We start from the raw sequence: 12,794 nt of genomic DNA, 5'->3' as shown, positions 1-12,794 counted from the left end.
CTACAGGGAAAAAAAATATTTTTACACTATTCAGGCAGTCTAAATTTTCAACGAACGGAATTCAATTAAACTCTCTACGTCACATGTACATCTGTGATCAGCAATAATTGTTGAGTTGATTTGGAATTAAGTAAATTAGTTCTGATCACTCCGGAAGTGAAACTGCAAATGTGCAATAACACGAACAAAAGACTATGATTCCATGGTTTCAACATAGCCCACAAACAAGCTAATTGAGATTATGGCGATTAATAGAAGATCATTAGGTTTAATTTGGCGAGGCGAATAGCCATTGCATGTATAGTCCAAACCATGAAAATGACACAACAAACCATACGACAACCTAAAAAAGAATGCAAATATAGGTGGAACTTGATATTGAGGATTAAATAACTGCCCCACAAGAAAAAACAACATGCCCCATATTCAACCATAACGATCACTCGTATTTAATTATTCTCTCCTTTAATTCAAATAAAAAAAAATCTTAGGTTCTTGGCTTCTTAGCCATATGCTTTTAGTTCCAGGCAAAAGTACTGCAACATTCAATCTCCAACGTACAAACCTCATCTACAATGGATTGAAGCTCTCATTTGCTTAGCAATCACTTTCAACTCTGTTATAATACTGTTATATGTAAGAGACCCGACCCATGATCAAGACCCATTCCACAACTATATAATATATACTAGTGAGTGAGGAGTAATAAAAGCAAGCAAAAGCTAAAAGGAAGTTCTTGAGCCAAATGTCAACTGCTTCCATTAACAGTTGCCTTACTATCTCCCCTGCTCAAGCTTCCCTTAAGAAACCAACTCGTCCTGTTGCTTTTGCAAGGCTTAGCAACTCTTCTTCTTCTACTTCTGTTCCCAGTCTCATCAGAAACGAGCCCGTCTTCGCCGCCCCTACTCCCATCATCAACCCTATTTTGGTACGGATTTAAATTATATACACTGACATTATAAAGATTCTTTTTACACCATCAGTGTATTTTAACATGTTACGACAAGTCATTTAATTACTCTATCTTGGTATTCCTTTTTTTCTGATTGGATTCTTTTTTTTTCCAACTAAATTCAACCAATACGTTGTTTCATTTTAGCTAGCAAGTAGTTTATCTCTTTGTAATGACCATAAATCTCCATGCACGTTAGTTCACGTGATTCGCATTACATTAAATTATAAGTCGTAGGAGTAGTTATTTTTTGCCATGAATCTCCTGAAGTTAGGTGAAGTGCTGTCATTTTGATCAAGTATACACCTCCATTGTTATATTTACGTGCAGTCCATGGCACTATAACAATCTTGAAAATGAACCCCAAAAAAAGAAGAGGTGGCAATCACATAGAGGTTCTCGCAAAAATGATAAGTAGGGTTATTTTGTGGATTATGTGGACAATGCTTTTACTCTCTCTTTTTATTATAAAAGATTTCTAAATTTCTTTTGGCTAATTATTAGACAAATTCAGTAATTCAGTGGGTAACCTCGTAAGTTGGCCTATCCTACGAGTAATAACTACCACAGAATTTGTAGGACGATGTCCATTTGTAACGTATTTCTTGTCGTCTTAGTTGCTCTATAGCGTTTTTTTTTGTCTTTCTTGTTTGACATATGTTGGGTTTTTTCGATTTTAAAATCTAATCGAAGAAAACCCATCTTCTTGATTTATCCTGTTACTATTTCACATCTTCACCAAGCTCGGTTTGCTGTTTGGGATTCGCTGTGAGTGCATTTTAACAAGCGTAAAGTACCACTCCGTTGCCATTTCTGATATCTACATCACTTACTAATTTTTTATTATTAAACAGAGTAATTTAGGTTGCCTTACCCCTCTGTTTTGATGTTCACTTGTTATACCTTCCAGACATTAGTAAAAAGATAAAAGTGGTTTTGTATTTTCCAAATTCTGATGGAAATGGGGACTTGCAGAGAGAAGAAATGGCAAAGGAATCCTATGAGCAGGCCATTGCTGCACTCGAGAAACTCCTCAGGTTTGTAATTTATCCTTTATAATCTTATAATACGTGTGTGCATATATATGTATATCTATATCAAATTAAATATTTGCAAAATGTGATCAAGATATAATCAGGCAAAACTGATGGTGTGCATGTTAACTTCTCATTATGTCATGTGATCCAAATCTGCATCAATTAATCAATCATCAAATAGTATCGACTAGTGAGGCTTGCTCAGTTGGTAAAAAACCTTCACCCACGACCGTTAGGTCATGGCTCGAGTCACCCTGGAAAGAAATTGTGAAAACACTATAGATCGTCATAATTTGGGAGGGGGTTAAAAAAGAAAATCAAAACAGGGAATCTGATATGTGAGCGTAATGTATTCAAACCTCATCAGTAGTGGCATAACATCCTCTTTCCCTTTTTTTGTATTTAGAAAAATACAAGAATCATAAATGTCGCTTTAATAAACAAAAAAAAGGTCCTTGAATATTTGAAATTATGCAATTACAGCGAAAAAGGAGAACTTGGACCAATTGCTGCAGCAAGAGTTGACCAGATTACAGCTGAATTGCAATCATCAGATGGCAGCAAACCATTCGACCCTGTTGAGCACATGAAAGCTGGCTTTATTCACTTCAAAACTGAGAAATACGAGTAAGCAAATTCACTTTCTTCAAATTAAAACTGCTGCATAATGTGTTGAGTGTGTTTGAACAAAACTCCACATTGGATACTTACATATAAAGCGTAGAGATCTCTTAATAGTGTGAAACCTTTTGGAAAAAACCGTACAAACTTGGTCCAAAATGGATATTTTCACTATGTTAAAGAGTATTTTGGACCGTTTTAACTTAGCACATCTGCAACTACTACTTCAGGAACAAATAATTTTGGAACATTAGTGCCTGATAATTCATTTTCTCTTCTTCTTTATGTACTATCAGGAAGAACCCAGCCTTATATGGGGAACTATCAAAAGGCCAGAGCCCCAAGGTACAAATTCCTGCTACTTATCAATTTATTGTCAATAAATAAATGATTCCTCCCCCATCTTTTGTAGCTGATGATGCTATTTCCATAATTTTGTAAACAGTTCATGGTCTTTGCCTGCTCTGACTCTCGAGTGTGCCCATCACATGTCCTGAACTTCCAACCTGGTGAGGCTTTCGTGGTCCGAAACATCGCCAACATGGTCCCTGCTTATGACAAGGTCAATTATTTACATCTCTAACTATTAAATTTTTTTTTATCTCATCAATTGATCAATTAATCAATCACGTTTCAATCCAAACTAGTTGGAATTGAGATTTTGAATTCGGGATTGAATACTCTTGTGTTATGATCAATTAAACAGACCAGATACTCCGGAGTCGGAGCAGCTATCGAATACGCTGTTCTTCACCTTAAGGTAGAGAACATTGTTGTCATTGGCCATAGCGCATGTGGAGGTATCAAAGGTCTCATGTCTTTACCTGCAGATGGTTCTGAATCAACGTACGTACCTTTAATCTTTTTCTACAAGTATATATATATATATATATACGTTTGAAACACTTTTTGTTATGTTACTTATATATATATATATATATATATATATATATATATATATATATATAATACACGAATTAAATTAATCTAATAACGCAGTGCCTTCATTGAGGATTGGGTGAAAATTGGTTTACCTGCCAAGGCGAAGGTGCAGGGTGAACACGTGGATAAATGTTTTGCAGATCAATGCACAGCTTGTGAGAAGGTAACTTTAATTAATTTGGGATACTTTTGGAGTAGGTTGTGTGTAGAGTCACGAAAGCAGCCATTAGGGTACACCGTCTATCAGGAGCGGAGTTAGAATACGATCTACGGATTTGGCCGAACCTAGTAGATTTTATCCAAACTATGTATTTGTTTTAAGAAATTCATCGAATATGTATAATTTATTAATTTAAAATCCAGTAACTTAAACAAATTAGATTTTCGAACCCATAAACTTCAAATTCTGACTCTGCCTCTACTGTCTACATTACACCCTTCGGGTGCGACCCTTCCCCAAACCCTGCGTGAACGCTAGATGATTTGTGTACCGGGTTACGCTTGTTTTTACTTTTCGAATATTTGTTAGCCAGTTTATAACTGACTATGAAAATGAAATTTTAAAAAATTTGCAGGAAGCTGTGAATGTGTCACTTGGAAATTTGCTGACCTATCCATTTGTGAGAGAAGGTTTGGTGAAGAAAACACTAGCATTGAAGGGAGGTCACTATGATTTCGTGAATGGAGGATTTGAGCTGTGGGGACTTGAGTTCGGTCTTTCTCCTTCTCTTTCCGTATGAACTTAACCACCGTTTTAAGTGGTTTTTTCCCTAACACTTTTGCTTTTATGTAATTTCCCAAATCGAACTGTATGTTGTTGTATGTATCAACCAATATTAAAGAGCACCGGTTCTTATATTTCTGAATAAATAAAATGGGAGTCATTCTTCCTTTTATTGTGAAATAGTAGTAGTACTTTTGGTTTCAAAAGTTGTACCATCTATAAATATGTTGTTATGTTTGTGGTGGGCTTTGGTAGGTAAAAGATGTGGGCAGTATACTGCACTGGAAGCTCATGTAGAGACGTGCTTAGAGATAAGGAGATCATCCAGCAACGAGAGGCTTCCCAAATTTAATCTGTTATTAGAACCAATTCTTGCTCATGTAAACCCAAAATTTGGCCATAATAAATCTACGCCAACTCCTTTCCACTTCAATAATTTTTAAGTCCATCCAATTTCAAATATTAATCGCTTTAGTAAACTGAATTTACTTTAAAATATCTGATTTTTAGCAAAACAAAATGCATTTTTTTTTCAAATTCAATCTCAACGCTGCTCAGACTAGTGAAGTACTAAAGAAGTAAATCACTAATAAAGAGAGATAAAAGGATATTTCAGACAAATACTTTCATGTTTAACACCACCTTTTGTTATGGTGTGAAGTCACGTGTATTTTCTTGTAAAATTTAAAAGGTAGATAATATGATGGTTACAGTAAAATTAATCCTGGATAAAAATTAGTACCGCCTTATCCCTTGTTTGGTTACTAATTCTGGGATAAGTTATCACAGGGTTAAAAATAGTAGCGGGATAACTTATACCTGCCTGAGGGTGGAATAGTAATCCAATGATAAGTTATCCTAGGATAAATAGTAAAATTGACAATCACATGGTTAATACAACATACCAAACAGTCAATAAGAATAATACCAGAATAATTAATCCCAGCAAAACTAATTTCAATATAATTAATCCCAATATAACTTGTCTTCAAATCAAACGACCCCTTTCATTTACATAGACTCTCCTTTTTTTAAAAAAAAAAAAATATTTGGGCAAATAAACGACGAGTATGAAACTTAGCACAAATATCACATTCAACCTGGATCAAAGATGAAGGTGTTCTTCCTCACCTTAATTCTAAAACTTGGTCTTCTTAGCTCATCATTTTTCACCGAGGATGTAATCTGCCTTGGCATGTTCATAGCCCCAATGAAGAACTGATTATTTCTATCTCTTTCTGCTAAATTTGTTAGAAGATCAGCTAGAATGTTACCTTCCCTGAAGGTGTGAGTGAATTGAAACTGTCATTCTGTGTCCATTGCTTGAATCTCTTTGACTTCTTCTCTGATTTGCCATGCCGTGGAGATTTCTTCCTTTATCATTTGAAGAACAAGTAAAGAATCTGATTCAATAGTTAATCTGTTAAAGTCGTGTCTAAACACCACCTCATTCCAGTTTTAATAGCCTGCACCTCAACTGAATTATTGGAGCAACACCCAAGATACATAGTGAAAGCCATGACCATATGTCCAAGGTGATCTCTTAAAATCCCACCACCCCCTGCGCTCCCAAGATTTCCTTTGCTGCACCCATTTACATTTAATTTGAACTCACCGAAAGCAGAATTATTCCATATCACTGGAATAATGCTCAGCTTGGGCTTAATCCTATCAACCATTTGGGTAATTCTTGGAAAGGGAAAGGTGAAGGATAAAGAAGGGAATTGAGCCGAAAGAAGCAGTCGCATCAGGTATGTAATTTTTGCAATGATACTGCTAGTAGTATTTCTAACTCCCTCATATTTAAAATTACGTCGATAATTTCAAATTTCCCAACATATAACATATGGAAGACATTGCAATATCAACTTATGAACTTTATTTTGAGGTTGAACAATCCACCATCTAATAAATTTGGCTCTTATGCCACCTGTAGATTGCATTCTCAAACCACATGTATCTTGAAAATATTTTCAAACTTTTCCAGCAACCACACTTGCACAAAATAGATGCTTAATAGACTCAGAGGTACCATTAGGACAACAATAGAATTTTGAAGGGCCATGCACACCAAATTTAACCAAAGAATCATCAGTGGCTAATTTACCATTCAATAACCGCAATGTATGGAAAGAGACTTTGAATGGTAACTTACTATGCCAAATCTTAGAGAGGGTGAGTGAGGAACCTTTAGATTTTCTAAGAGCCTTCCAGGCCGATTTGCTTGAAAAGGATCCATTGTGATTCGCAAGCCAAATAGATTGATCCTTCTCTCCCGAAGTAATACGGATAGACTCGATATGAAATACCAAATTAGGAGGAAGAGCATCATGGAGCTTTTCCAGATTCCATCGATTGCTTGAGATAAAATCGGACACTCTAATCTTCTTAGATTTGTTGCCTTGTCCAATTACTTTGGCTAATGCACCTTTGTTTGTCTAGTTGTTCCACCAAAAAGAGATGTTGCCCTTCCCCACTTTTCATAAGATATACTTTTCATAATCTTTTCTGATACTCATTAGCCTTCTCCAAGAGTGAGATTGAGAATAGTTCTTCTTTTTAGAAACTGGATGACTTCTTTTACCATACTTGGCTTCCAAAAAGAGAGTGAGAAGGGACTTATGAGTTCTGAAATTCCACCAAGTTTTAGCAGCAAATGAAATGCACATGTCATGCAATGACCTAAATCCTACCCCTCCCTCTGCCTTAGGGTAACAGAAATTCTTCCATGAAAACCAGTGATAAGTTCTCTTGCTTTCTAAAGATGCCCAAAAATAATTAGCAAGAGATTTTTCAATATGTCCAAGGGTAGTTTTTGGTGGATGCATAACAGATATGATATGCAATGATAGTGAATGCAGTACATACCTGATAAGGACCGCTCGACCCCCAACAGAAAGAAGTTTTCCTTTCCACCCCTGAGTTCTATTTGCTATTTTGGCCACCATATTTCCAAAATAACAAAAAAAAATTCTTCCAAAGTAAATAGGGCACCCCAGATAAGTAAAAGGGAAAGGGGAATGAGAAAAACCAGTTATGCATTTGATATCCTCTATGATAGAAATAGGAGTAGAAGGAGATACCAGAAAAGAAGATTTCCTTTTATTCACCATTTGGCCCGAGACTTGCTCATAATTTTCTAGCTTCATTATCATCATGGAAATGGATAGGAGGTCCATAGAGAAAAAGAATATAGTGTCAGCGGCATACGTAAGATGAGTGATCAAAGGACTGCCATGGTCCACGGAAAAGGGGATGAAATTCTCATTCTTCAATAGATTCATTAGATAATAGCTCAGCTCCAATAACAAATAGTGAGGGAGATAGTGGGTCACCTTATTTGAGACCTCTTGAGAATTTGAAAAATCCATGCCTAACTCCATTGATATTAATGGAATACCAGTTGTTAGAGACCAACCTGGCAACCATGTCAATCCAAAATTCAGAGAATCCCAATTGTCTCAAAGTCTGGCAAAGGTAGTCCCAAGCAACCCTATCAAAAGCTTTGGCCATATCCAATTTGAACACTACATTCCCGTTGATATTTGGCCTTTTTAAATTGTAAACCAATTCCTGTGTGAGCATTGCATTGTCAGAGATCGATCTCCCTTTTATGAAGCCCGTTTGGTTAGGGGAGATGATCTTATTCATCAAAGGGGATAGTCTAGTATTCATCAGCTTGGATATGATCTTGGAAGTGAAATTGCTTAAGCTAATGGGCCTAAAATCAGTGTATTGTTGGGGGTTGTCAATTTTAGGGATAAGGACTAGGCATGTGTGAGTGAAAGATCTTGGGAGTTCACTACCAAAAACGAAATCCAGTATAACATCATAAAGATCCTCAGCAATAATATCCCAGCAGTGTTGAAAAACTTTCCCAGATAAGCTATCCGGACCAGGTGAACTACTACTACTCATAGAGAAGACCACATATTTCACTTCATTCATAGTTGGAATGGCCTCCAATGCTAGGTTGTCATCTTCACCTATCACTCTGGGAAGCCTCCTGAGCATAGAAAAATCTCTACATGTAGTCTCTTGTGTAAATTATTGTTCAAAAAAGGCAACAGCTTCAGTAACTATGTCATCCTTATTTTCAATCCATGTGCCATCCTGTTTTTTAATTCTTGTTAACTTTAGCTTTTTCCTTCTGGAGTTGATAACAGAATGAAAGAACCTTGTGTTATTATCCCCCTCTGAATACCACTTCAATCCAGCTTTTTGCCTCCAAAAGAATTCTTCATTTTTAATGTGACTGATAAGCTGAGCATTCACATTGTTGTACTCCATCCTATTACACTCTGAGTTATCATTCAAACATCTATCCTCAAGCTCTGCAAGTCTATTTTGTAGTTCCTTGATTTTATCAAAAATATTTCCAATAGTGTTTCTAGACCAGGAAGAGAGACTCTTACAAACATTCTTAAGTTTGAGATGAAATTTCCACATAGGACCTCCTTCAACCTGTATCTGCCAAGCTTGTTCAACGACTTTTAAGAAGTCGTCTTGTTCAGTCCAAAAATCTAAGAATTTGAAATATTTCTTAGGCTCCCATTGAGTGTTGGCTGTAGAAATAAGTAGTGGGGCATGATCAGAGCCAGTTCTGACCAAATGAACAACTGAAGTATCAGAAAAGCTTTGCAACCATTCAGAGTTTACTAATGCCCTATTCAATCTTGCCATATCCTCTTACTAGGTGCCCACCTATTACACCAGGTGAAGGGGTTACCAGAGTAGCCAAGGTCCATCAAACCACTGCCTACTATACAATTAATGAAAGAAAGTCTTTTAGACATACTATGAATTCTAACCCCCCCCCCCTCCCCCTTTCTTCTCCTCAGGCTCAACTATAGAATTAAAGTCGCCAGCGACCATCCATGGTGAAGTCATATCATCAGAAAAAGATAGGATATTATTCCACAGTGATTCCCTGAGATGAGCCTTACAGTTGGCATATACCAAAGTGATGAATAATGTTACCCCGTTGTTGTTGATTGAACAATTAATATATTAAGGCATATCATCAAAAACTGTACAATTAACAACATTATCACCAAAAAACTAAATTTTATTACTGCAGTTGGCAAATGCAAAGTCAAATCACAGTCCTCTCCTAAACTTCTCAAGTTTGGAACTGTTACAGAAAGGTTCCATGATGGCAATGAACAATAGATTGTGTGATCTTTTGAGTTGCTTGAGTCTGTCAAAGGCACCTTGTGGCGTGATGCCCCTAGTATTCCAAATAAGAGACTTAATCATTAAAAGGATAATGATTGATCTTCTTTGTCCTGTGAGTATCTCATAGCAGGAATACCTTTGCCTCTCTTGTTTCCTCTACTGCCCTTATATGATAGACCACCCATTTTTGATTCAAAACCTCCGGGCGAGAGATGGTGCTTATCAGAGATTTCCCCAAAGGCTTGAGCAATTTCATCTAATAGAGGTAGTTGAGTAGAGCAAGCTTCAATCAATACGCCATCCACATCATCACTGTTGGTGGATTTTGCATTCGTATTTTCGTCACTGGACTCCGATTGATCTACAACACTTTCATTGTCATCTTCAGTGTCATTTATGATTGGATTATTTTTAGTTGTTTCTAATTCTTCCCCATAGGCTTCAAACTCTGAATCTACATCATATTTATTTTCGAGCTCTACATCATTATTGCCTTCAGTAGAAGCAATATTTGTTGGTAGGGGATCATCAGGTGGAGGGTCATGTGGTACATAAGGGATATGATGAGATTGTGATTTTACTGATTGCACTGAAGTAAGGTTTATTTGCTGGGTTAGACTGTTTTGGATTGGTCTTGGGATGGTCTCGATTATGGATGTTGGAGTTTGTTGCTTAGGAGGGTTAGAAATGGATATAGTATTGGATTTAACCTAGGAGGATTGTTCGTTTTTGGGATGAGGGATTTGGTGAATTTCTGCTGAGTAGTTAGGCTTGGGTGTAGTAGGTTGTGATTGGGAGCTTGTGGTTAGGAGAGTGTTTTGTTTTAAGCTTGGAACAGGTTGGTTAGTCGTGTTTATTTGTGACAATGATTGCTTAGAGATTTGGGGAAGATATGTTATATGGTTACTCGGTTGTGCTTGCCAATGAACTCTTTTCTTTGATATGTTATGCTGCTTTAGTACTTGTTGGTTTTATGCAATATAGTCAGAATGTTTTGCTTTATTCATCACTTGTTTCTGAGTGTTCCCCTGATCCTTTGACTGTTGGATTGGATGCTCTTCTTTCTGCAATTGCAAGGTGTGCTCTGTGAAGTTGCCTTCACATTGAGTTTGTTGCGATGATCCACTCAAAATATTCTTGCCCTTTGATTGTTGATTCTTCTTCTTATTGTTTCTCTGTACTGTCCATTGATCATTGCTTACTTCTTTAGTAGATGTACCCAAGACCTGAACCTCCTCATTTCTTTTCATAGCTTGATCCTGGGCTTCTTCATCCCTTTTCTTATTTCTGCAGGAAGATATATCATGACCTTGCATAGAACAATATTGGCAGTATGAGGGATCACCTTCATATTCTATGTCTAACCAATATCCATCCTCCTCGTTAGTGCCTAATCTCTTGAACCCCACCCAAATTTGATCTTGTTTGGGTTTTAAGAGATCAATTTCAACTTTAAGCTTGGCCATATTTCCTCTAGACTTAGAATAAGTGGCCATGTCTGGTGCCATAGCAATGCCAACAGAACTAACCATTCTTGAAATAATATCCCGTCTAAAAAGATGCCATGGAAGTTGATGAATTAGGATCCAGACCAGAGCAATTGAGGTTTCACATTCAGGGACAAAGTCAGGAGTCCATTTAATAATTTTCATAATATATGGACCGAGGATAATGAAGGGTTTAAATCAGATATGGTAGAAATCAGATTCATTGGTAAAGTCAATGTATACTTGGCTAGGATCATAATAGGCTATTTTGACAGCATATTTAAGGGGAATATGACTGATAAACAATTTTCTAACTCCTTCCATGCTAGGTTTTCCTCTGATAAACTTTTCTACTATTGTGAACTTGCAATCCTCAACTAGATTAATAAAATAATCTTTAGCAGAGAAGTAAGCAGTAGGCTTACCCATATGAGTGCCATGATTAATTTCAACTAATTGTTTACCCTTTGAATTATTGGACAGTTGAGACACAGGCTGTGAAGGATGGTTTTGAGACTGCATCAGTGGTGGTGGTACAACCAAATTCTTTTGAACCTTGGGTGCTTCTTGCTGGTGCTGTGAATTGTTGGCTAAATTTTGAAAATTTTGAATTGAGCTTTCAAGATGAAGCACATCTTGGGGTTGGAGAGTAGAGATCGTATTTTTGCTAGGATGAGAGGGGGATGATTGATATGTGGGGTTTGTTTGGATTGCTATCGGAAGGGTTGAAGTTTGGGGATTGAAAGTCGTTGATGGTGGAGCTATTGTGGCTGAAGGGTTCAGAGGGTTAGATGTTGAATTTTGATTGGCTATTTGGGGCGGTGGGTCAGGTGGGGCTGACGGTGAAACTGGTTTAGGAAGATCTGTTGATTGCATCACTACCAAATTTTTTGGTGGAACAGGTTTAGGAAGAAAGTGACATCCCTCTTATCTTGTTTCTCTCCTTTACAGACTCTCCTATCAAATAAAAGCGAAAAAGTTGATTAACAATGCAAACAAAAGTGTTATTACACAGCACAAAGAAAGGAGTTTCTCTTTGGTCTAGTAGATGTTAACCACTTTGTATTACTGTAATAAACAATAAAAAATTATTAAACTTTCTGAAATAGAAAAAGAAACAGAAAGTTAGTAGAACCAGTTGCACAAAATAAATTTCTAAAAAACAATATTGGAATAAATCGAGCCCACTGAATGTACAGTGTGTCCTTAAGGAAATTATTCCCCTCAAGTACCCGAGATGTTGGAATATTATCCTCCCAGGATAGAATGATTTAACTCACCAGCGTATTGGTACCAAAAACTCCGGTGAACTTCGATCCCAGGATAGAACGATTTAACTCACCAGTGTATTGGTACCAAAAACTCAGGTGAACTTCGAACCACTCAATGGTCGCAAAACACACTGGAAAGCCGAAGCCGAACGAGCAACGACGACGACGCAAGGCTTGCTTTCTTCTTAACTCTTTAAGAGCTAGAAGAAGAGCAATTGTATATATATCCATCAAAAACTTTTTCTTCCTCTAATATGGGACAATATCCCTTTGCCAAGGAGGGAAACTCAAATATTTCATTTTCTCTCCATTTCCCATTCACCCTCTTTAAGCTACACAATCAAAGATGAATTCATACATTAGTAGCTAAAATTTTCAATATAATTTACAAATAATTTAGGTTTTTTTTTTAGTTTGATACTTGAGATATTTAACGTACAGAATACATGGTACCTTTTCCCTTTCTCCTTATTGGGATCAATAATATAAATAACTAAAAAAACTTTACTAGTTATATATACAAGATGCAAGAGATCTAGGCGATACCTGTTGATGATACGAAGAAAATAGAAAATATCTTGC

At 36.7% G+C, this 12,794-nt stretch overlaps 2 protein-coding genes across 5 annotated transcripts; one reads left to right on the top strand and one right to left on the bottom strand.

The window, feature by feature from the left end:
• Positions 1 to 670: 670 nt before the first annotated feature.
• Positions 671 to 4,712, top strand: LOC104107515 (carbonic anhydrase, chloroplastic). 4 transcript variants are annotated; one of them, XM_009616342.4, is made up of 9 exons: positions 671 to 928; positions 1,928 to 1,989; positions 2,473 to 2,616; positions 2,907 to 2,955; positions 3,056 to 3,172; positions 3,317 to 3,456; positions 3,610 to 3,715; positions 4,128 to 4,286; positions 4,532 to 4,712. In XM_009616342.4, exons 1-9 carry the CDS (start codon positions 746 to 748, stop codon positions 4,571 to 4,573), a joined length of 1,002 nt encoding a protein of 333 aa, XP_009614637.1. In that variant the 5' UTR covers positions 671 to 745; the 3' UTR covers positions 4,574 to 4,712. The 4 variants fall into 4 exon arrangements, with proteins under 4 accessions (XP_009614637.1, XP_033514903.1, XP_070051889.1 ...); XM_033659012.2 differs by lacking the exon at positions 671 to 928 and adding an exon at positions 1,576 to 1,720; XM_070195788.1 differs by lacking the exon at positions 671 to 928 and adding an exon at positions 1,620 to 1,740.
• A 3,611-nt stretch (positions 4,713 to 8,323) lies between these two features.
• LOC104107517 (uncharacterized) lies at positions 8,324 to 8,959 on the bottom strand. The gene has a single exon (XM_009616345.1). The coding sequence runs from the start codon at positions 8,957 to 8,959 to the stop codon at positions 8,324 to 8,326; it is 636 nt and encodes a 211-aa protein (XP_009614640.1).
• Between the last annotated feature and the right edge of the window lie 3,835 nt (positions 8,960 to 12,794).

The sequence above is a fragment of the Nicotiana tomentosiformis genome, chromosome 2, assembly GCF_000390325.3.
Source record: "Nicotiana tomentosiformis chromosome 2, ASM39032v3, whole genome shotgun sequence".
NCBI lineage: Eukaryota > Viridiplantae > Streptophyta > Magnoliopsida > Solanales > Solanaceae > Nicotiana > Nicotiana tomentosiformis.
Note: the sequence above shows the minus strand (reverse complement) of the source record. Positions and strands in the feature narration are given on the sequence as shown.

Bases quoted from the DNA above. Each gene is read 5' to 3' on its own strand.
- LOC104107515 (XM_009616342.4), top strand. From the start codon at position 746: ATGTCAACTGCTTCCATTAACAGTTGCCTTACTATCTCCCCTGCTCAA. The intron at 3,457-3,609 runs GTACGTACCTTT...CTAATAACGCAG, and splicing joins GCAGATGGTTCTGAATCAAC to TGCCTTCATTGAGGATTGGG. The intron at 4,287-4,531 runs GTATGAACTTAA...GGGCTTTGGTAG, and splicing joins GTCTTTCTCCTTCTCTTTCC to GTAAAAGATGTGGGCAGTAT.
- LOC104107517 (XM_009616345.1), bottom strand. From the start codon at position 8,959: ATGGCAAGATTGAATAGGGCATTAGTAAACTCTGAATGGTTGCAAAGC.